The 22,549-nt window shown below is 32.9% G+C and overlaps 1 protein-coding gene across 1 annotated transcript in view; it reads right to left on the minus strand.

Annotated features, from left to right (window-relative positions):
- Positions 1-11,691: 11,691 nt before the first annotated feature.
- The window catches only part of LOC126882531 (zinc finger protein OZF-like), a 78,667-nt gene continuing 67,809 nt past the window's right edge, over positions 11,692-22,549 (minus strand). Inside the window, exon 5 of the mRNA XM_050647498.1 lies at positions 11,692-12,727. Coding sequence (XP_050503455.1) covers positions 12,522-12,727 — 206 coding nt within the window. The 3' untranslated portion in view covers positions 11,692-12,521. The remainder of the gene's footprint in view (positions 12,728-22,549) is intronic.

A 22,549-nucleotide genomic window follows, 5' to 3' on the forward strand; every position in this document is an offset into this window, starting at 1 on the left:
ACTTATGTTGTGTTTATATGATCTGTAAGTTTCATCGATTCAAAGTGCTTATTTTTGAAAAAATTTTGTTTTAAAGTAAAATTTTTAAAAATTTTAATTTTGAAAAAAAAATGCTTTTTTTCAAAATAACTTAAAAATTATTAGAGATACCAAAAATCTTAAACAATAAAAAAAGTCGGCTTTACTTTTCTGAATATTTTGTATTTTTTTGTTTTTGTGTAAGACAAAAATTGGTTAAGATTCGGTGTTTCTAAATTTGCATACACTCGTGATAAGTGACTCGTTCAAGCCCTTTTAACTACAGCTCTTTCAAAAATAAGGACTTTGAACCGATGAAACTTGCAGATCATATGATCAATACATACGCGAGTAAAAAACTTGTGAAGTGGTAACAATTAAGTTCATTTGAAATGCTAATTAGGGGGTGATTTTCCCGATTTATTACCAAAACAAAAGGAACCAACTTTATTTTGAGCGTAACTTGTTTACTTTTGATGCTAAAATTGTTTTTTTAAAAACAAAAATAAGCATTTTTTAAACACTTCAAAAAAGGTTTAATGAGTTTTCCCCAAAAAATGCTTCGTCTTTGGTTATGGCACGTTAAAATATTCGATTTGGAATTTGACGAATATGAATCTATTTTTCATTAGCTATAACTCTGCTTCTACTAAGCATAGTGACCTAATATATACACCATGTATTTCACCTTTTTTACGTGCTATATTTTTGATAAGAATTTTTTTTCGACCAAATACTTACTTTTTGAGTTATTTGCGAAAAACCTTCTGTGGTTATTTTGTAAAAAAATTAACATATTCACTCGCAAATAACTCGAAAAGTATTAACTTGTTGAAAAAACTTTTTAGAACAAAAGTTGCTTAGAATTAGTCATTTTATCCATTTCCGGACTTATTTGGAACATATATTTTTCACACCCAAAAGGGGGTGAAACTCACCCCTAGGGCAAAAGCACAGATCGGCACAATATCACTTTTTTTCTTTGGCTTGTTAGCTATGTGTATGCCAAATTTCATGTCAATCCAAGCGGTTCTTTAAAATTTAGAAGTTTTGCAATATTTTACCTTAAAGAACGTACTATTCTGAAATAATCAAAAAACTTGTTTCCATCGTTCATCAACTCTTTATATAGAGTAAAGAATGCCCCTTCCAAGGGGCAATTGCTCTCTTCTTTCAAGCTTGATGGACCCACAAGCGTTTATTTGTAATGTCTGTTTTTTACCTGTTTTTCTGCTTCATCTAAGATCATAGCAATCATAAATAGTTCCCTGTGCAAAATATCACCATTCTGGTCACCTTCACGGCACTGCGCTGTGTGAACACGAAGTGAAACAGTCAAAAACGGGTCCGCCGAAGCACTGATATGGCACTGTCCGTTACGGTCACATCACGGTTGTGTGGAAATAGACCTTTTGTAAGTTTTTTAGCTCATGGCTTAGTTTTTTATCTGTATGATGGATTTTCTAGTGCTACTTTTTCTTTATGGCTAGAATTTTTACATTTTTTACAGAGTAGACATTGGTCGTTTTTCGAGTAAAAAACGAATAATTAAATTCATAGCTAAAAAGTTGTCTGTGTCAGCCAATTTTTACAAACACCTTATTAGGTGCTTGACAATCAGCTCTTAATTATCATAGAGTATTATCAACGTTTTACTACCTTCTATATATTTTTTAAGGTACTAGGAGCCCTAAAGTATTTGGACAAACGAAAATTTATTGAAAACTTTCATCTTCACAACTTTGTCTATTGAATTAAAGAACGAGATCAACGAGACAATAAAGTCTATCATTAATAATAAAATATTGAAACGGCTTGGTTTCGGTAAGCTTTGAATTACAGTGTTGGCGGAAAAAGAAACGAAAATATTGAATAATATCTTGGCAATTAAATGTTCGGAATTATTTATTAACCTTATATAAAATAAATACTTTTGACATTAACTCATCATAAGTTGTAAGTCTGTTGAAAGTTTGACAATAACAAATCCTAGTATATATTTGACAATAACAAATTAACTGTGAATGCGGAAAAATTGAGGACCTAGATCATATTCTTCTACAGTGTCCAATAAGAGTATCCAAGCAGTTTAATCTGAGAACCGAACTTACAAAATTAGGAGTACCAAAGAATTCCAATGTTAAAAATATATTGCAACATCTTACTCATGAACAACGAGAGGCAGTGATTATTCATTTAAATATTAACAAAATGAATTTATGAATTTAAAATATTTCGACCCGCACTTACGTCCCCCAATATTCCCATGGTTCAGTGTTGCAGCATTGTTTAGAGCAAGACGAGCTGCAATATATTCAAATGTACTGGCAGATGCACAAGTATGCAAGCCAAAAAAGAGAGTAAGAAGAAGATCTTAGCGAAAAGCTGTGATAAAATATTTGTCCCAACATGGCCAGAGGAAGTGCGACACATATTAAATTTCGTCATTTGATACTTAAAAAATATTGTCAAGGTAAAAAATTACCAACAACTGCAGAAGAATTAGATCTGGCTATAGTTGCGGATGTAATACCTACCTACTTAAAGTATCCAACTTACAAGCAAAAGTTCGGGTAAACCAAGAATAATTGTACTGATAGAGATCGACAATTACCAGTAAAAATTTGCAAACTAAGCAGCACCTAACGAGATAGCACTGCACAATGGAACGCAGCAACAAGAAAGAAATCATCAAGGAAGTGCTGCAGTAGAATGGATACACAAATCAGGACTCACTTTTTTAAGGTAATATAATATTAAAGATTATTCGCCCGATGGGACAATGCCTGCCACGATTACTGCGGTTGTAAAGGCGCGTGGCGATGTAACCTTATATTAAAACAGTAATTTCTTAAATTGTGCTACCATGTACCGCCAACACTGCATTCAAAGTATATAGAAGCAATTTTAAGATTTTATCATTAATGTATTATTGATCTTGTTCTTTAATGCAGGGGCCAGACAAGGTTGCATACTGTCGCCGTTATTGTTTAATGCTTATTCTAAAGAAATCATAAAAGAAACTTATAAAAATAAATGAAAGTTTAATTAATAACATTAGGTATGCCGACAATAAAGTCATAATAGCCGACAACTTGGAAAACTTAGAAGAATAATGAACAAAATATTGAGATATAGTGAGACTATAATATAGACTCTCTCTTCTTAACATAAAAAACCAAATTTATGATATTAGCAAGAACAACAATACACACGCAATATTGACGATATGTTGACAGCAGATTGAGAGAGTGAAAAAATGTACTTACTTGGGAACGATAATCACAGAAAATAACGATCACACTGCAGAAATAAGAGTAAGAATTGAAAGAGCACGTGCCAACTTCGTGAAAATGAAAAAGATTTTATGCAGCAAAGATTTGACATTGGCCCTCAGACTAAGACTAATTAAATGTTATGTACACAGTGTGCTTTACTATGGAGCAGAATCATGGACATTAAATCGAAATGCAATAAATCGACTTACCGCGTTTGAAATGTGGACATTTAGAAGAGTGTTAAGGATTTCATGGGTAGATAGAGTCACGAATATAGAAGTTTTAAAGGCCGAGAAAGGGAAATTGACAATACAATAAGAGAAAGGAAATTGCATTATCTCGGACATGTGATGAGAGGCGAAAGATATAGCATCTTGAGACTTATAATTCAAGGAAAAATAGAGGGTATGAGAAGCGTACGAAAGAGACGCGTTTCCTGGTTGAAGAAACTGGGAGAATTGTTTGGTAGCAGCTTAAGGCAACAGTTCAGAGCAGCTGCCTGGAAGGTCAGAATAGCCCTGATGATTGCCAACCTCCGTCGCGGAGATGGCACTTAAACAAGAAAAAGTTATGAAGGTGATCGTTTTCAATAAATTTGTGTTTGTCCGAACATTTAATTGTTATGGCTCGTACTTCGACAGTAATGGATTTCCATTGTAAGAATCGAAGAGAGATGATTACTCTATTGAAGGGAGAAGAGTTCTGTGTTTACCTCTTTGATCGTCGTCGACATAGCCGAATTTCGACTTTTCAACTACAGTTCTAATAGATCTATCGCTAATACCAAAAGTAGATGTAAAAAACTTTTTGCACACTCTAATGAGTTTACAACCCTCCCTTTCCAAATAAAACGCATTATTAAAACTCCGACCAAATCTGGTGCCCGTTACTCTTACATATCGATATTTTGGTTGAATTGTAGTTATGTATCTCCTAAGATATCTTCTTTGCTCATTTATATTTGCAAGCGACCAATAGTATTCAAACATTGCTGTTCTTTCTTCGAACGTCACTTTTTCGTCACATTTTAGTCTACATGAGGAACATGGTGGACCCATGGTTCGAGCCGGTACTAAGCTACCTCTGGCACTGGTGTATTCTTGACCGGAATTCCTTAGAAACTTCCTGACATTATGTTTCCATTTGGACGGACAAGCCCGTCTTCTTCTAGTTTTAGGTTTATTAGTCGTCTCATCTTGAATCGTCTCATTAAGTTCTGCAATATCCACATTATAATCCGACAATTCAGTAAATGTATCATCATCATCCTCATTCTGATCATTTGGATCCGCATCAAATTCATCGGTATAAGAAGATTCGAGGTTAAGGGAGCCCAAAGGTGACATGCTTACCAATTGTGAAGAGCTACCTAAAACAACAAACAAATTGAAACAAAACGAGACAATCCGCGTTTCCAGGTGTACAGTAGATTTATTTGTAGTTAAAATGTAAACAAATAAATTGGATTGGGTAATTGAATTATAAAAAAGGACATGTTGTATCTGTCTTTTAAAGATTTTACTTCAGAAGTAATATCATTCTCCCTATTTGACTGACCATCATTTGACTCATTACGTGTTAGTTCAGAAGCTGTATTCTCCGTATGAGCATAAGTTCTCTCCATATTTGTTATATTTTGATCGTGAGAAATAAATTTAACTTTCAACTGACTTTTATTTGTAGGAACTTTTGAACCTAAAAACAACGAATTGATTATATCCATATCAAAAACTATTAGGCCTGGATCCCGCGTACCAAAAAAAGTTTATTAATAGCAAGCTGCGTTAACAGCTTAACGGTGTCTAGTCGGACAAACTTTAATGTATGGGAACAGTGGGACAGGGGAAGTTTTTATTGTGGAACAGGTTCCATGTATTTTGTCGGACAGAACTTCCAATTGATTTGTTACCTTTTTATTAAACTCTCATGCAAAAATCAGACTGCTTCACAATCATAAACTTGTCAGGATAACACGCTCCACAATTAAAATCGCGTTCTGCAATTAAAACTTCCCCTGTTCCAGTGTTCCCATACATCAAAGTTTGTCCGATTAGACACCGTTAAGCTATTAGCAAATTTTCAGTTAGTAATAAACTTTTTTTTTGGTACGCGGGATCCAGAACTATATTGATATTATTACTTACGTTATTCCTGTTTACTTACGTTATTCCCGCAAGTTATTTGTTTATAACAATCTTATCGACATCCGGATCAACTGTTACCCAAAAAATTCGTATTCTACGGGTCAAAATACATAAAAAAAAACCTGGATAAGTCCATCTAAATAAAGGCGCCCGTTGTACCCACCCTGGCGACAGCACTAATGTTCCACAACTTTACAATTCTCACATATACACGGTTATAAAATATCTAGAATTTTCTGCTACAGCGGCGTAACTCACAAATGCCGATATTGCACGAAAAGTTGGTGTCGAACCGGTCGACGTCCCCCACATAACTAAAAAATGTCATTATTGTACGCACCAACTTATCTACAATGCGTCACAGATGGACAGGCACTTTCATTTGGTAGTGGTTTTCCCAGAATTTTGTCAATTTTTGAGTTATGCCACTTTTGCATGCGGAAAACGTCATGAAGACTATAAATTTCATAGTTATCTTCGTGTATAGGACAGTGGCATAACTCTAAAATTGGCAGAGTTTATTCACAAGAATTTCTGGAAAATCACCAATAAAAATAATTGATGGATTCGACCGTTACTTGATGGAAGTTCATTTTATCTAACAATAAAACACTGAAAACGTTTGTTTTCTATACTTCCACAAAATTTATTATAACTAAGTGACTACAGCTGTTTCGGCGGAGTGCCTTTCTCAAGTGACATAGTTTACAATGTGTTTGCCTTTTTAAGTCTTCAACTGAATAGGTTGAGGAGTGGGGATCTGTTTGTCTCGAGTTGGTCATTCAGAATTATATCTGTATTTTTCAGTTTTTAGAATCTATGGAAATTAATAAACTGAAAAATACAGATATAATTCTGAATGACCAACTCGAGACAAACAGATCCCCACTCCTCAACCTATTCAGTTGAAGACTTAAAAAGGCAAACACATTGTAAACTATGTCACTTGAGAAAGGCACTCCGCCGAAACAGCTGTAGTCACTTAGTTATAATAAATTTTGTGGAAGTATAGAAAACAAACGTTTTCAGTGTTTTATTGTTAGACCAATAAAAATTATAGCTTTCGTGTCACCTGCATGCAAAAGTGACTTAACTCAAAAATTGACAAAATTGAGTTTATTCATCAAAGCTTTTAGAATAAAACAAATTTTATAGCATGCAAGAAAGGCACAATAATAGTTTTACAAATTACCAATAGTCTGTACCATTTTGGCGTTTTAACGATTTAGATAAGTTGGTGCGTACAATACTGACCTCTTTTAGGTGTGCGGGGGAGATCGACCGTATCGACACCAACTTTCCATGCAATATTTTTGAGTTGTTCCACTGTATGTGAGAATTCAAAGAGTTAAAATACATATGAATATACTCTGAAACACCGTAGACTTTGATCAGTCACAAAACACTAATTATGTTGTGGTCTCCAATAGTGTATAGGCTGTGGTCTCCAAAAAATGCCGTAGGTTACAAACAGCATCAAGCCAGACGTTGCATACTGCCTTTGTCAGTCACCAGCAACTTCAAGTAGTCAATACAAAACATAGGCCATGATTATCAATAAACAGCCTAGGTCGCGTCCAGAGTCAGCCGCAGCGGTGGTCACCAAAAATGCCGTACGTTGGGTACAGCGTTTGTCTATCGCCGACAACATTCCGATCGTTTTCGTTGTCAGTCTAGTGAGATATATTGTTAAATAATTTTTATGGGGAAAATTTAGAGAATTAATTTTATGACAAAGACCACGAGATCGTAAATTTTCATCGCCCTGTATATAGCCAAAATTTGTAAATAATATGATTTAACCGTAAGCACTGTTTCGTGGAAAGAGAAAATGTTTAGTGGTAAAGATTCTACGAACGGACTTATACAAATTAAACAATGAACTAAAATACGGTCGGATTAGAAAGTGAATGTACTCGCGGTTGGAGTAGACAATGGAATGCTTCTAAATGGTTTCCTAGAGAGAAACAACGGTAAGCAATTTGTTTAGTTTTAAAATATAGGGTTTTTCTAAAATGTAAGAAAAACATTAATTTTAATATCTCCTGGAAATTTGACAAGACAGAAAATTTGTATACAACACTAATTGTTCTTAAGAAATGAAAGTAGGGATGTAATGTGTAGAGAGAATGCTTGTGATTGGCGAAGAGATGGATGGAGGGAGAACAGAGTGGTTGAGTCTCAGATTGATGAAGAAAAATATTTACTGTGTAATTAAGATCGGAAGGGAGCAGTCCAGTTTTGAAAAGTAGTAATTTTGTGTAAAGTGGTGAATTTGGTGGCCGTGTAAGCAGATTCCTGTTGAGACGAAATCATGATCGAGTCGAGAAGTACAATCTCCTCGTGTCTGAATAGATTCAAGTTTCTGTCTGGAACGAGAAGCCAGTTTTTATCAATTTTGCACAAGATATCGAGCTGAGAGAAAAATCTTGGAATTATAAAGAATGATATTGTTTGTATCGAGTCGGAGACTAAATAGAGGAGAGATTTAGAACGAGTGCTGTTTTTTGTTTGCGAAACAGTTTGGAAGAGAAAGACCGTAGCAGCATCCGAGAATCCGAGGAGCACGTATGGGAGAACCAAGGACAACACAATCCATGAGAAGAAGTAAAGAAGATTAAAAAAAGAATGTGTGTGTACTTTGTACTCACATAAGAAGTTATACTTCTATTATATGATTTCTTAAAAATAAATATACTTTAAACAGTTTGTTTTAATTTTTTTTAAAACACCAAACTAATTTTGTGCTTACCGCTTTCAAAAAAATAAAAAAAGTATAGGATTGCACTGGATTCGAACTCAAGACCTCTCGATCTCTGGCCCAATGCTATACCAAATTCGCTACGAAGACTGTGCCTGTATCGGTTCGAACGTACCTAATGACAATTCACGGTAACAAACAGGCAAGGTGATGTATAATAAATATACAATAAAATGTTTTAATAATACTAATCTTACTCCTGAGGAAGACAAATCCAAAAACACAAAAATTATAATAAATATATTTACTAAAAACACTAATATATTCTTTTCACACCTTTTCTTGCACTGATATATTTATACATAACTTAAAAGATTCAGCAACTAAACGCCATACTGTCTGTGTGAACATGCGCGCAGTATTATGAAATTTTACTCTCAATCGCGCCTAAAGAAGTATAACTTCAAAAAGGTTAGTCAGATTATTTGTGAAAAGGAGAGAGTTGTTGTATATTACATACCATATTTGTTTTTTTTAATTTACCAGTTTTACAGCATAATTTATTCATTCATAAATTCATTGAAGATATAATAGTCCAGAAAGCCACTGCGCATCCGCTAGGAAAATATTCTGATTCGGATTTTTTGGACAATCTTACTCAAAAAGGACTCGTTTTAACAAATTTGCATGTTGCCAGGACCAAAAGGTGGTCAAAAATTTTTTAAACGTTTTTTTTTTTTTGTTTTTTTCCTAAAATTATTTTTTTTGCATGGAAAAAAGTTTTTTTAGGTTTTTTGGATCATTCCAAACAGAAAAGGTTGACTTTTCTCTAAAAATGATAGTTTTTGACATATAAGCGATTAAAAATTGAAAAATTGCGAAATCGGCCATTTTTAACCCTCAAAAACTATGTGAAAAACTGAAAAATTGAATGTTGCCAAGGTAGGTAGATATTCTTTAAACATCGATTGATGAAATCCCGAAGAGTTGTTTGCAATACAATATTCACAACTCCTTTGTTTTTTAATTGCTAATCAAGCGTGCGCGACACTATTTTCCACCGACAGTATGGTGCAACTGAAAGGAATAAATTCGTTATTTCGTAAACCGGTGACTTTAAGGAAAGATCACGAAAGAGGTCCGTCTGGGCGTGATGACGTAATCTATGATTTTTTTAAATGAGAATAGGGGTCGTGTGGTAGCTCATTTGAAAGATTCTTCAATTCTCTATTCAGTAGTATAAACATTTACATAATTATTTATACAGGGTGTCAAAAAATTTTTTATTAAATTAAATTATTTGACACAAAAAGAAGTAGAAGGACACCCTGTATAAATAATTATGTAAATGTTTACATTACTGAATAGAGAATTAAAGAACCTTTCAAATGAGCTACCACACGACCCCTATTCTCATTTAAAAAAATCATAGATTACGTCATCACGCCCAGACGGATGACGTCACTAGTAGACCATATATGCCACAATATTATAACTTAAAAATAAAAATCGACCTGTTTCGGGATCTTTCCTTAAAGTCGCCGGTTTACGAAATAACGAATTTATTCCTTTCAGTTGCACCATACTGTCGGTGGAAAATAGTGTCGCGCACGCTTGATTAACAATTAAAAAACAAGGAAGTTTTGAATATTGTATTGTAAAGAACTCTTTGGCATTTCATCAATCGATGTTTAAAGAATATCTACCTACCTTGGCAACATTCAAATTTTCAGTTTTTCACATAGTTTTTGAGGGTTGAAAATGGCCGATTTCGCAATTTTTCAATTTTTAATCGCTTATATGTCAAAAACTATCATTTTTAGAGAAAAGTCACTAAAGACCTTTTCTGTTTGGAATGATCCAAAAAATCTAAAAAAACTTTTTTCCATGCAAAAAATATAATTTTAGGAAAAAAACAAAAAAAAAGTTTAAAAAATTTTTGACCACCTTTTGGTCCTGGCAACATGCAAATTTGTTAAAAGGAGTCCTTTTTGAGTAAGATTGTGCAAAAAATCCGAATTAGAATATTTTTCCTAGCGGATGCGCCGTGGCTTTCTGGACTATAAGTAATCTATTTAAAAGGTAAATTAAATATTGTTTTTTTTTTTATAATAATAAGAACAGTCTACCGAATCATTTAAATGAAAATTTGTTAAAAGGAAAAGGAAATAGTAGAATTAAAGATTATTTTTATTAGATAAGAAATTTTGACAACAGAATAAAGTTTTAGCGTACATTTTGAAATCTTATATTTATGGTATAGTATATAAATAAATAATATTTATAAAATTTATACAGGGTGTCCCAAAAGTAGTGGAACGGTCGAATATTTCGCGAACTAAACATCGGATCGAAAAACTGAAAAATACGTGTTCAATCATTTTCAAAAATCTATCCAATGACACCAAACACTAACCCCCACTACACCCCTGGAGGTGGGGTGGAGGGTAACTTTAAAATCTCAAATGGAAACCCCTAGTTTTTCTTGCATATTTGGATTCGTTACGTAAAAGTAAGCAACTTTTATTCAAGACATATTTTCGAACTGTGGATAGATGGCGCTATAATTGACAAAAACGATTTATCCTGATACCATAGGTAAATTATAGAAACGGTCTAATATCTCGAGAAATACACTTTTCCAAATGAGAAACCAAAAAAAAAGGTTTTTAATACTTTTCGAAAACCTATCGAATAACACTAAACATGACCCTCCAACCCACCCCCTGGAGGTGGGGTGGGGGGGTAACTTTAAAATCTTAAATAGCAACCCCCACTTTTTATTACAGATTCGGATTCGTCATGAAAAATTAAGCAACATTTATTCGAAACATTTTTTAGAATTGTTGATAGATGGCGCTTTAATTGGAAAAATACGATTTATTAGCGCCATCTATCAGCAATTTAAAAAAATGTTTCGAATAAGTGTTGCTTTATTTTTCATGACGAATTCGAATCTGCAATAAAAAGTGGGGGTTGCTATTTAAGATTTTAAATTTACCCCCCACCCCGTCTCCAGGGGGTGGGTTGGAGGGTCATTTTTGGGGTTTATCGATAGGTTTTCGAAAAATATTAAAAACCTGTTTTTTTGTTTCTCATTTGGAAGTGTATTTCTCGAGATATTAGACCGTTTCTATAATTTACCTATGGTATCAAGATAAATCGTTTTTCTCAATTATAGAGCCATCTATCCACAGTTCAAAAAAATGTCTTGAATAAAAGTTGCTTACTTTTACGTAACAAATCCAAATCTGCAAGAAAAACTAGGGGTTTCCATTTGAGATTTTAAAGTTACCCCCACCCCACCTTCAGGGGGTGCAGTGGGGTTGGTGTTTGGTGTCATTGGGTAGATTTTTGAAAATGATTGAACACGTATTTTTCAGTTTTTCGATCCGATGTTTAGTTCGCGTAATATTCGACAGTTCCACTACTTTTGGGACACCCTATATGATTTTCAGTATGTTTATTTTCCCTGTTTTGTCCTGGATAAAGTAAGCAACGAGAAATACTAGAAGCCACAAGCTAAAGGTGATACATTAAAATCAAATAGCCCTGAGAATATTTTTATTGGAAAGTTTTATTAAATTTTTGTACTCATCCTCAACGAGGAAATTTATATACACTTAATTTTTTACGGTTGTCTGTTTATTGTGTTGTATAAGGTGATACAGTAGCGATCAACAGGTAGCCAAAACGCGTTCCAAGATTGCGGCTGTAATTTTGAATATTTTTTCGAGATATTTGGCACACGTATTCGTAATATAATAAAGAATGGCGGTACAGAGCCCAATTTGAAAAATATATTAATATGTGGAAATTACTCTGTAATTAAATGCAATATTAAAAAAACGAGCCTGTACCGCCATTAAGAAGAATAAAAAATGCACTTTCTTCAAATAAACTTTTTTATCCGATGCCTAGATTTTGTGTCATTTTGGAACTACTAAAATTTTTTATTTCATTAGTAGTTCCAAAATGACACAAAATCTAGGCATCGGATAAAAAAGTTTATTTGAAGAAAGTGTATTTTTTTGTTCTTCTTAATGGCGGTACAGGCTCGTTTTTTTAATATTGTATTTAATTACAGAGTAATTTCCACACATTAATATATTTTTCAAATTGGGCTCTGTACCGCCATTCTTTATTATATTACGAATACGTGTGCCAAATATCTCGAAAAAATATTCAAAATTACAGCCGCAATCTTGGAACGCGTTTTTGCTACCTGTTGATCGCTACTGTTTCCTCTTTAATATCTTACAGAAAAAAGCATAAAATTATTTATTTACATAATTTGATATTCATAGCCTAAATTAAAAAAATAGTACGAGGGGCTCAATTAGTACTTGAGATATCGTCATTTAAACTGCTTCACTTTGTTTAAGTGCCCTCAGGGGAAATAATACTATTATGCTTCCTTACTAAGTGTAGCCTAAAACTATATTTCCTCTTTGTGGTATATTGACAAATGTTACAAACGTACTCAATTTTCTCCCTACAGTCATGTGAGTAATGCGATCTCATTGACGCTACATTTTTGTACTTCTTGTTGCATTTTGGACAAGCTATAGCAGTTTTCTCTAAAAATAAAAATAATTAATTGGGAATAATAATAAACTTCTAAAATGCCTAACCTTTTTTTAGTAGGTAGTTCACATTTTTTAAAAACTTTATAACTATTTATTTATAAAAGTTTCTGAGGATATGGAATACGCAAGTTGTCAACTATGAGGAGATAGACCAGGACTGTTTTGGAAGAAAATGTATTAAAAAAAAAGAATGTGTGTGTACCCATATAGCACACAACGTCCGATGGACGTCCATATAACGTACATTTAAAGTCCAAACGTCCATGGACCAAAACTGGACGTACTATGTACGTCCATTACGCGACGTCCATTGGACGTTTGAGTTCAACGTACATTGGACATCCATTTGTGGTCCATGGAGATTTTACACAAAACGCGACTATTATTATCAGTAATTATATATAGCTTCTTGTTTTAATCAAAGCAATATTATTAGTAGAATACAAGAAGCTTCTAATAAATGTAGTCACATATTTTTTCATCATCGAATTAAAACACTGAACCACTAAAATTATTTTAATTAAACCTATATAATATTAGATGATGATAAAACGATGGTAACCTTTTTCAGAATAAAGGAGCTACATCGCTCATCGGTAATTATAGAACTTACAATAATTAGACACTACCAATTTAAATCTTAAATGTGCATTTTGTAACTTAAATTTCCCGCCAAACTAAATGAGAATCTTCTTGACAACGTTGTCGCTCTTCACGCTATAGGTCGTAAAAGGTAGTATTAGGCAGGTACTTTTAGGGGATTATCGCTGTTAACTGTTGTGGAATACTGAAGGAGGATTTATTTATGATAATTCACAGAATGGCAAACCCGCTTGCAATATACAACCGTACTGACTCAAGTTCTAAGAAATAATGTTTGGAAGGAAACAGAACACTCAGTCAGAACAGAACAGAAATAAACCTCTTTTAATGTGCATGTTTCATAGGGCGCCATTATCTGAATTTTATCTTTATTAAGTTATTACATACAATATAATACATCCTGTCGTGATATCTTTGTGTTTGCTGTTTCTCGTGCAAGTGCAGTCGTGCATTAATGAAGTTCCTATAATAAAGTATACATAATAAAGTTATAATAAAGAGAAATAAAAAAGGTATTTTGTGTAATATTTTAAAGTATAAGTTTAGTATTATAGTAACTATTTCCTATACCTAAAGGCTTTTTGCTATGTATGTATTCAAAAAATTTTAGACACTATAGATTGCTTTCTGAAAAGTGCCCTACAAAAATGTCCATAAGACGTACATCGAATGTACATCAGATGTACATTGAATGTACATAAGATGTACACTGAAAGCTTCAACAACGTACACTTTACGTTTGTAGCGGACGTTCTATGGACGTCCAATTTTGTGAACTCTAGACGTTCATTGGACGTCCATCGGATGTCCATTGTACCTTAGCGGGACGTCCATTGGACGTTCCAATGTACACAGATGTACGTCCATTGGATGTCCATAAAACGTACTTGTGCTATCTGGGTACTTTGTACGCACGTACGAAGTTATACTTCTATTATACGATTTCTTAAAAATAAATATACTTTAAACAGTTTGTTTTAATTTTTTTGTGCCAAACTAATTTTGTGCTTACCGCTTAAAAAAAATAAAAAATAAGTATAGGATTGCACTGGATTCGAACTCAATACCTTTCGATCTCTGGCCGAATTAGTCGAGGCATTGAAGCACAAAAAAAGGCCTTACTGTCGATTTTTGGCGCAGTAAGACGGATTTGAATGCAGTTCGGTGCGTTGGATTCGTGAGAATGTCAGGAAATTTTGTGAACTAATGTAATGAATAAGAAATCTGAAATTGCATTTGTGCATAAGAAAAATGCATTTCAAAAGTGCATTTTGAAATAGGCAATTATTATAAATTTGCAACTCGGTAAATAGTCGGGCAACATCCCGATTAATTATTTTAATTATTTTTAATCATTTTGAAGTCCATATAATAGTCTAAGATGTCAATAACCCTTAATAAAAAAGAATGTGTGTGTACTTTGTACGCACGTAAGAAGTTATACTTCTATTATAATATAATTTCAACGAAATAAATATACCTACTTAACAGTTACAATTTTAACTATTTAGAATGGGAAATAAGCCACAATATTATTAAAAAATGATTTTTATTAACGTTTCGACGCCCAAATCGGGTGCCGTTGTCAAAATACAAAATACTATTAATATAAACAAAAATGTTGTTGCTTAGTAAAAAAATTCTTCTAATAATTTATTTAATTTGACTCATTTATATCGGCAATTCAGATACATATGATACATTTTAAAGTAGAAGACTTTAAAATGATATTGCCAATATTTATGAGTTGCGTTCCTGGGACGACTTTACTGAAAGATAGTTCATTCGATTACATGAAATCAACCCCAACTCGTGATTTACTATGAGATCTCTAACGCGAGAATTTTAATGTCACCGTTGCATGTGGTTGTCTTTTTAAAGGCAGATCACATGCTATGATTTTTTTTTGTGACGGATATTCTTGAGTTGGGGTTGATTTCATGTAATCGAATGAACTATCTTTCAGTAAAGTCGTCCCAGGAACGCAACTCATAAATATTGGCAATATCATTTTAAAGTCTTCTACTTTAAAATGTATCGTATGTATCTGAATTGCCGATATAAATGAGTCAAATTAAATAAATTATTAGAAGAATTTTTTTACTAAGCAACACCATTTTTGTTTATATTAATAGTATTTTGTATTTTGACAACGGCACCCGATATGGGCGTCGAAACGTTAATAAAAATCATTTTTTAATAATATTGTGGCTTATTTCCCATTCTAAATAGTTAAAATTGTAAAAATGCCACAAGAAAATAGCTTCAGAATAACAGTTACAATACAAAAAATTAACAATAATTACCAAAAATGAACCAAAACTTAACAATGCCAAATATTAAAAAAAAAACAAAAAAAGTATGAATCGTCCGGGATTTGAACCCGCAATCTCGCGATTTTTTGATCTCTGGTCCAATGCTCTACCAACAAGGCCATCAAGCCGCATGCTAGTTACCTTTCAGATATACATAATTATACATCACGGTGACAAGTGAAATATAAAAATATATGTTTTATTATTTTACGCCCAAGGAAGACAAATCCAAAGACACAAAATTATAATAAAAAACCTTTTAAACCACCTTTTTCAAATTGCGCAAGTTGTATTATTAATATTAATGTTAATAAATGAAATATAAATATTTTGACGTTTCACAATATGACAATTCACTTTTAACTGCAGTGTCTTAAAAATTTTAAAGCACTAGTGCCTTAAAGTAGCATTTTTAACGCTCCTATGGAGTCCTAAAAATTGCATTTTTAACACGTTTGTAGAAAAATATATTTAAAAACACTAATATATTCTTTCCACACCTTTTCTGGACTGATACATACATAAATTAAAACATTTTGAAGTATAACTTCAAAAATATAATATGAAAACTATTTAAAAAGGCAGTATAACTATTAACTAACCTTTGTTGTTTCTCTTCCCACAAATTTTAAAACGCAACAACCATACATAAACAAACCGTCAACCGTACAAACCACAGCTGCGCTACAGCTGTCATATTGGATAATTTTTGACATGTCATTTGAACATCCAATCAGAACAAAGTTATAATGCGCATGCGCCGGGATCGTAGGTTTTAACATATAAAAATTCACCCTAATATCGTGCGTAAAGAAGTATAACTTCAATAAACAAAAAATGTTTCCTTATGGGGAATCGAACCAAGTACTAACACGTCCGTAACTAGATACACATACCGCTAGCCTACGCAGACACTTGCTAGACACGGGCGATATTAGGTATAAACAAAAACAAATAGGTAAATAAAAATTGTAAAGAAAATTACTACATACTTAAATGTATTATAAAATTAATATATTCCTAAATTTTAGAAGAAACATTTGTAAATAGGTACATTTATACAAAACATTCGAAAAATCTACACTTCAATCCTTCAATGCCTCGACTAAATGCTATACCAAATACGCTACGAGGACTGTGTCTGTATCGGTTCGGACGTACCTAATGACAATTCACGGTAACAAACAGACAAGGTTAATAAATATACAATAAAATGTTTTAATCATACTCATCTTACTCCTGAGCGAGACAAATCCAAAGACACAAAAATTATAATAAATATATTTCCTAAAAACACTAATATATTCTTTTCACATCTTTTCTTGCACTGATATATTGATACATAACTAGAAAGATTTTAGCAACTAAACGCCATACTGTCTGTGTGCGCATGCGCGCAGAATTATGAAATTTTACTCTCAATCACGCCTAAAGAAGTATACCTTCAAAAATACGGCTATATTGCTTCCTGAATTCGTCAGCTAATAAATATAATTATTAAAATTTTAATAAAGGCAATATACATGCGCCGTACACAACAGTCCTTTGAACACAACTCCTTCGCTATTAGAACAGATAGAATGACAAATCGGGTGAACAATCAGAGCTTATAACCCAAATATGGTATTGGCGGCAAAATACAAAAATTGCATACGAAAGCTGCAATCTTCACCTTTCAAACGCATATTTTTATAATAAGTAAAAAATTTATGTTTTAATAATTATTAATTTCTTACAACAATTTATTTTATTTAAAAAATTTACATTCTTATTTTATTCTATCAAATAAATTTTTTTATGTAAAAAAATATTAAATTTAACCATTTATTTAAAAAACCTATTTCGCGCGTATATTTCATATTTTAAAGTCGCCACTTGCTTCAAGCGTTGTTTCTGAGAAAACGATTCATTCTACACAAAAAGTGCTAATAAACAATTTTGTTCGAAATTATATAAACTACATTTCTTGTTTGAAACAGTTTTTTCAACAATGTATAGATTTTTGGTAAGTCGATGATTTCGACTTACTTTGACAAACTTTTTTTCACCTTTGGGGTCCCAAAATTGATGTAGGTACTTAGGAAACCTCAGCATGTTCGTATCATTTTTCAGGGGGTTCAGTATTAGTACGTTCTTTAACGGTAAAATATTGCAAAACCTCTAAATTTTAAAGAACCGCTTGGATTGACATGAAATTTGGCATACACATAGCTAACAAGTCAAAGAACAAAAGTGATATTGAGCCAATGTGTACTTTCGCCCTGGGGATGTTTCACCCCCTTTTGGGGGTGAAAAAATATACGTCCAAAATAAGTCCGGAATTCGATAAACTGACTAATTCTAAGCAACTTTTATTCTAGAGTTTTTTCACCAAGTCAATACTTTTCGAGTTATTTGCGAGTGAATATGTTCATTTTTCAACAAAATAACCACGTTTTTAGACGGTTTTTCGCAAATATCTCAAAAAGTAAGTATTCTGTCGAAAAAAATATTCTTAGCAAAAATATAGCCTGTAAAAAAAGTGAAAAAAAAGGTGTATGTATTGGATATTTAGACCTATACTAAATTTACAATCAAGATGCAGTAGAAATAAACAAACAATGACACGTTAAATGCTACTAGGAGCACACTCGAATCATAATTTACAATGTACAGTGGAACCCCGATAAGTTGGCCTCCGATAACCCGGAAGTCCGGCTAACCCGGACCGATTTTCATCAGACAAAATAAAGATTTTTTCACTTTGACTGAATTTTTTACCTTACCAAGAAATAAACAATACTGTATACGACTGCACGTAACTTAGATGTAATGTGAATATGTATTTCATGTTTTTGCCATTATAACCGAGTTTATCTGTAAGTATACCGTATTTTATTAATTTTTACCATACTCTATACGGCTAACCCGGATTTTCGATAACCTGTATCGGCCGCGGTCCCGATTAATCCGACTTATCGTGGTTCCACTGTATATACATTGTAAATCCCAAATCATGATTTCCAAAGTTTAATACATTGTAAATTATGATTCGGGAGTGCTCCTAGTAGCATTTAACGTATCTTGATTTATTTCTACTGCATCTTGAATGTAAATAGAAGCAGCCATATAGTTATTGAGAAATAGGTTCATATTCGTCAAATTCCAAATCGAATATTTTAACGTGAAATAACCAAAAAATGAAGCACTTTTTGGGGAAAACTCATTAAAATTTTTTTAAAGTAAAAAAGCTTTATTTTTGTTTTATAAAAAAATTTATAGCATCAAAAGTCAATAAGTAAACGCTCAAAACAAAGTTGGTCCCTTTTTTGTTGGTTAAAACAATTAGGATAATCACTCCCTAATTAGCATCTCAAATGAACTTATTCGCTACCATTTTGCAAGTTGCTTTACTGGTGTATGTATACGATCTGTAAGTTTCATCGGTTCAAAGTTCTTATTTTTGAAAGGGCTGTAGTTGAAAGGGCTTCAACGAGTCACTAATCACGAGCGTATGCAAATTTAGAAACACCAAAAATCTTAACCAATCTGTCTTACAGAAAAACAAAAAAAGACAAGATATTCAAAAAAGCAAGCCGACTTTTTTTATTGTTTGAGATTTTTGGTACGGGTAATAATTTTTAAGCTATTTTGAAGAAAAGCATTTTTTTTCAAAACTAAAAATTCTTAAAATTCTACTTTAAAACTATTTTTTTTAAATAAGCACGTTGAATCGATGAAACTTACAGATCATATGAACACAACATAAATATAGCAACTTGTGAAGCGGTAACGGTTAATTTCATTTAAGTTGCTAATTAGGGGATGATTTTCCCGATTTCATTTTGCCAAAACAAAAGGAATCAACTGTATTTTGAGCGTAACTTGCTTAAATTTCATGCTACAATATTTTTTTATAAAAACAGAAATAAAGCTTTTTAAACTCTTTAAAAACGTTGAAATGGGTTTTCTCCAAAAAGTGCTTCATTTTTTGGTTATTTCACGTTGAAGTATTCTATTTGGAATTTGGCGAATATGAACCTATTTTTCTTTAGCCATAACTCTTCTTCTGCTAGGTCTAGAGACTTCATGCATACAGCATTTTTTTCACTTTTTTACAGGCAATATTTTTGATAAGAATGTTTTTTTCGATAAAATACTTACTTTTTGAATTATTTGCGAAAAAATGTCTAAAAACGTGTTTGTTTTGTTGAAAAATGAACATATTCACTCGCAAATAACTCTAAAAGTATTGACATGGTGAAAAAAGCACCCCAAGAAGGGGTTAAACTCACCTCCAGGGCAAAAGCCATAGGCAAACTATCACTTTTTTTCTTTGACATGTTAGCTATGCGTGTGCCAAATTTCATGTCAATCTAAGCGGTTGGTTCTTTAAAATTTACAGCAAATCCCGTCAAAGAATGTACTTTCATCTCTGACGAGTGCGACTGGACTACTCTAGGAGAGTTTATATAAAAAATAAGACAAATTGTTTTTAAAGAAATATAATGAATACAATAATAGCTTTGTAATATAAGTACAATATAGATGTCTAAAATTATCAACAATTTTATTGTTAACAATGTGTATTGCTTTTGGAAGGCACTTAGTTACGTTAAATTATCAACAAATTGTACGGGTAAGCTATCGATAAGTTATTATTTTAGTAGTGTCTATTAAATATGGAGAACCGAGAAAAATTTCGATGTAAAAGTTTAAATAATGTAAGTTTTTGTACCATTACAAGGAAATTATCATAAAAATCAAAGGTTCGTGAATAAAACTGGTACTTTGAGTAACTAAAAAAAATGATAAGTAAATTGAAAGAAATTTACACCACGTGTTCAATCGTGCTTAAAGAATGTGCCAATGAGCTTACTCAATTGTTGAGTTGCAACTACGAAGCAAGATCAGTTTTAACTAAATTAAAGCTTATAAGTTCAGATTAACTACGACATAATTCAAAACTGTGCTTGATTGTGCCAGTGTTCATGGCATAATCCATAGTATATATCGCACCTCCGCTCAAACAGTGTCATAAGTCAAAAAACAAAGTTTAGAGAAAACGACGTTTAAAATTTAAGCTAGAATTTTTCCGGGTATAATTCAAAAACTGTTAAAATTAGTATAATAACTATTTTAGTCAGTTACAAAGGATTTTAAAGCTTTAGAAAATAGTGTATTAATTCTGCAAAAAATATTTTTTTAGTGTTGTGACACTATACAGATAAAATAACGAAAAATTTACGAAATATATTTTTTATCAAAAGTGACTCTTGCAGTACCGAATAATATAATATAATAGTCTCCCGTTTTATAATGCTAACGCGGCTTTGGGATTATAACAGGGTAGTCTGCTATATCTAGGGCCTACGGTATACAAGGAAGGTAGCAGGGCCAGTGCTACGCTTCAACCGCCTATTATTACCCCTGGTTTTACCCAGGGTACTCATTTTATTCAGGCTGAGTCAACCTGGGGCCTATAGACATTTTAAAAATGTCTAGCTGTTCTTGCCGGCGCTGGGTCTCGAACCCAGGTCTACCTGCACGCGAGTCAGACATCCTACCGCTGAGCTAGGCCGGTCCTGTTAATACAGGACAGGTACAGGACATACAGGTACAGGACAATAGTACCGAATATAATACCATTATTATTATCTGGTTAACAGGTTTATACTTTTTAATGATGTAACTTTAAATACACTTGACAATAATAAACAAAAAATACTGAAAAAAGAAAGATAAATAAGTGACAAATGTGTCACTTTCCTTGGGCATATTCGCAGATCCAGATCGTTTTGAATAAAGTAATCACATATACTGTCTTAACTCAACAAAAGACGCTTTCTAAAGATCTTAGATGGACAAATGTCTTGCACAAGTCGATATCTATGTGACACAGTCTATGTTCGGTGCACCGTTGAGTTTGGTTAGGCATATAATGACTCTAGTGACTGGTGCACCAACTGTAAGCAGCAGCAATATGAAACCACGGTGTCTTTTCTTTTCAAAGTACAGTTGCTTCTAAACAAACCAAATTCTCATATACATATTTCCTAAATAGTTTATTTTAAACTGTTTAAAAAATTTCAGACTAGACATACACAACATAGAATTGCTTGGAGAAAAGTAGGACGAGTAGGAGAATTTAAATACCTTGGCTCCTACATAACGGAAAATGGGACACTATACTAAATTTACAATCAAGACGCAGTAGAAATAAACAAACCAAGACACGTTAAAAGCTACTAGGAGCACTCCTGAATCATAATTTACAGTGTATAAACTTTGGAAATCATGATTTGGAATTTACAATGTATATACATTGTAAATTATGATTTGGGAGTGCTCCTAGTAGCATTTAACGTGTCTTGATTTGTTTATTTCTACTGCATCTTGGTTGTAAATTTAGTATAGATCGAGAAATTGTCCACAGGATACAGCTGGTTGGTTTAACTGGAAACGAATGAGCGGGGTACACTGTTATCGAAAAATCGGGGAAAGGTTGAAAGGAAAGACAGAAAAAGTGTGAGACTTGCGTTGATGTAGTGTGGGCTATGATTCAGAAAAAGAAAATAAAGTTAGTTTAAATGAAAAGGTTACGGTGGATGCTGAGTAAGACTAGAAAAGACAGGATCAGGAACGATTGACTAAGGAAAGAGACAAAATGACTACAGTCTCCAAAACTATTTAAAGACTGCAAAATGGTTTTTTCACGTCAGACGTTGATATCAGAACTATGTGGGACGAAGGACAGAGCGGTTAGAAGTTGATGGAAGGAGAGGTAGAGGAAACCCGAGGAGAAGATGGAACCACTGTGTGGCAGGAAACTTAAGAGAGAGAGAGAGAGAAAGAGGGAGAGAAAGAAAGAGAGAGAGAAATAGATAGAGAAAGAGAGAGAGAAAGATAGAGAAAGAGAGGG

Source organism: Diabrotica virgifera, chromosome 3 (genome assembly GCF_917563875.1).
Source record: "Diabrotica virgifera virgifera chromosome 3, PGI_DIABVI_V3a".
In the NCBI taxonomy this organism is placed as follows: domain Eukaryota; kingdom Metazoa; phylum Arthropoda; class Insecta; order Coleoptera; family Chrysomelidae; genus Diabrotica; species Diabrotica virgifera.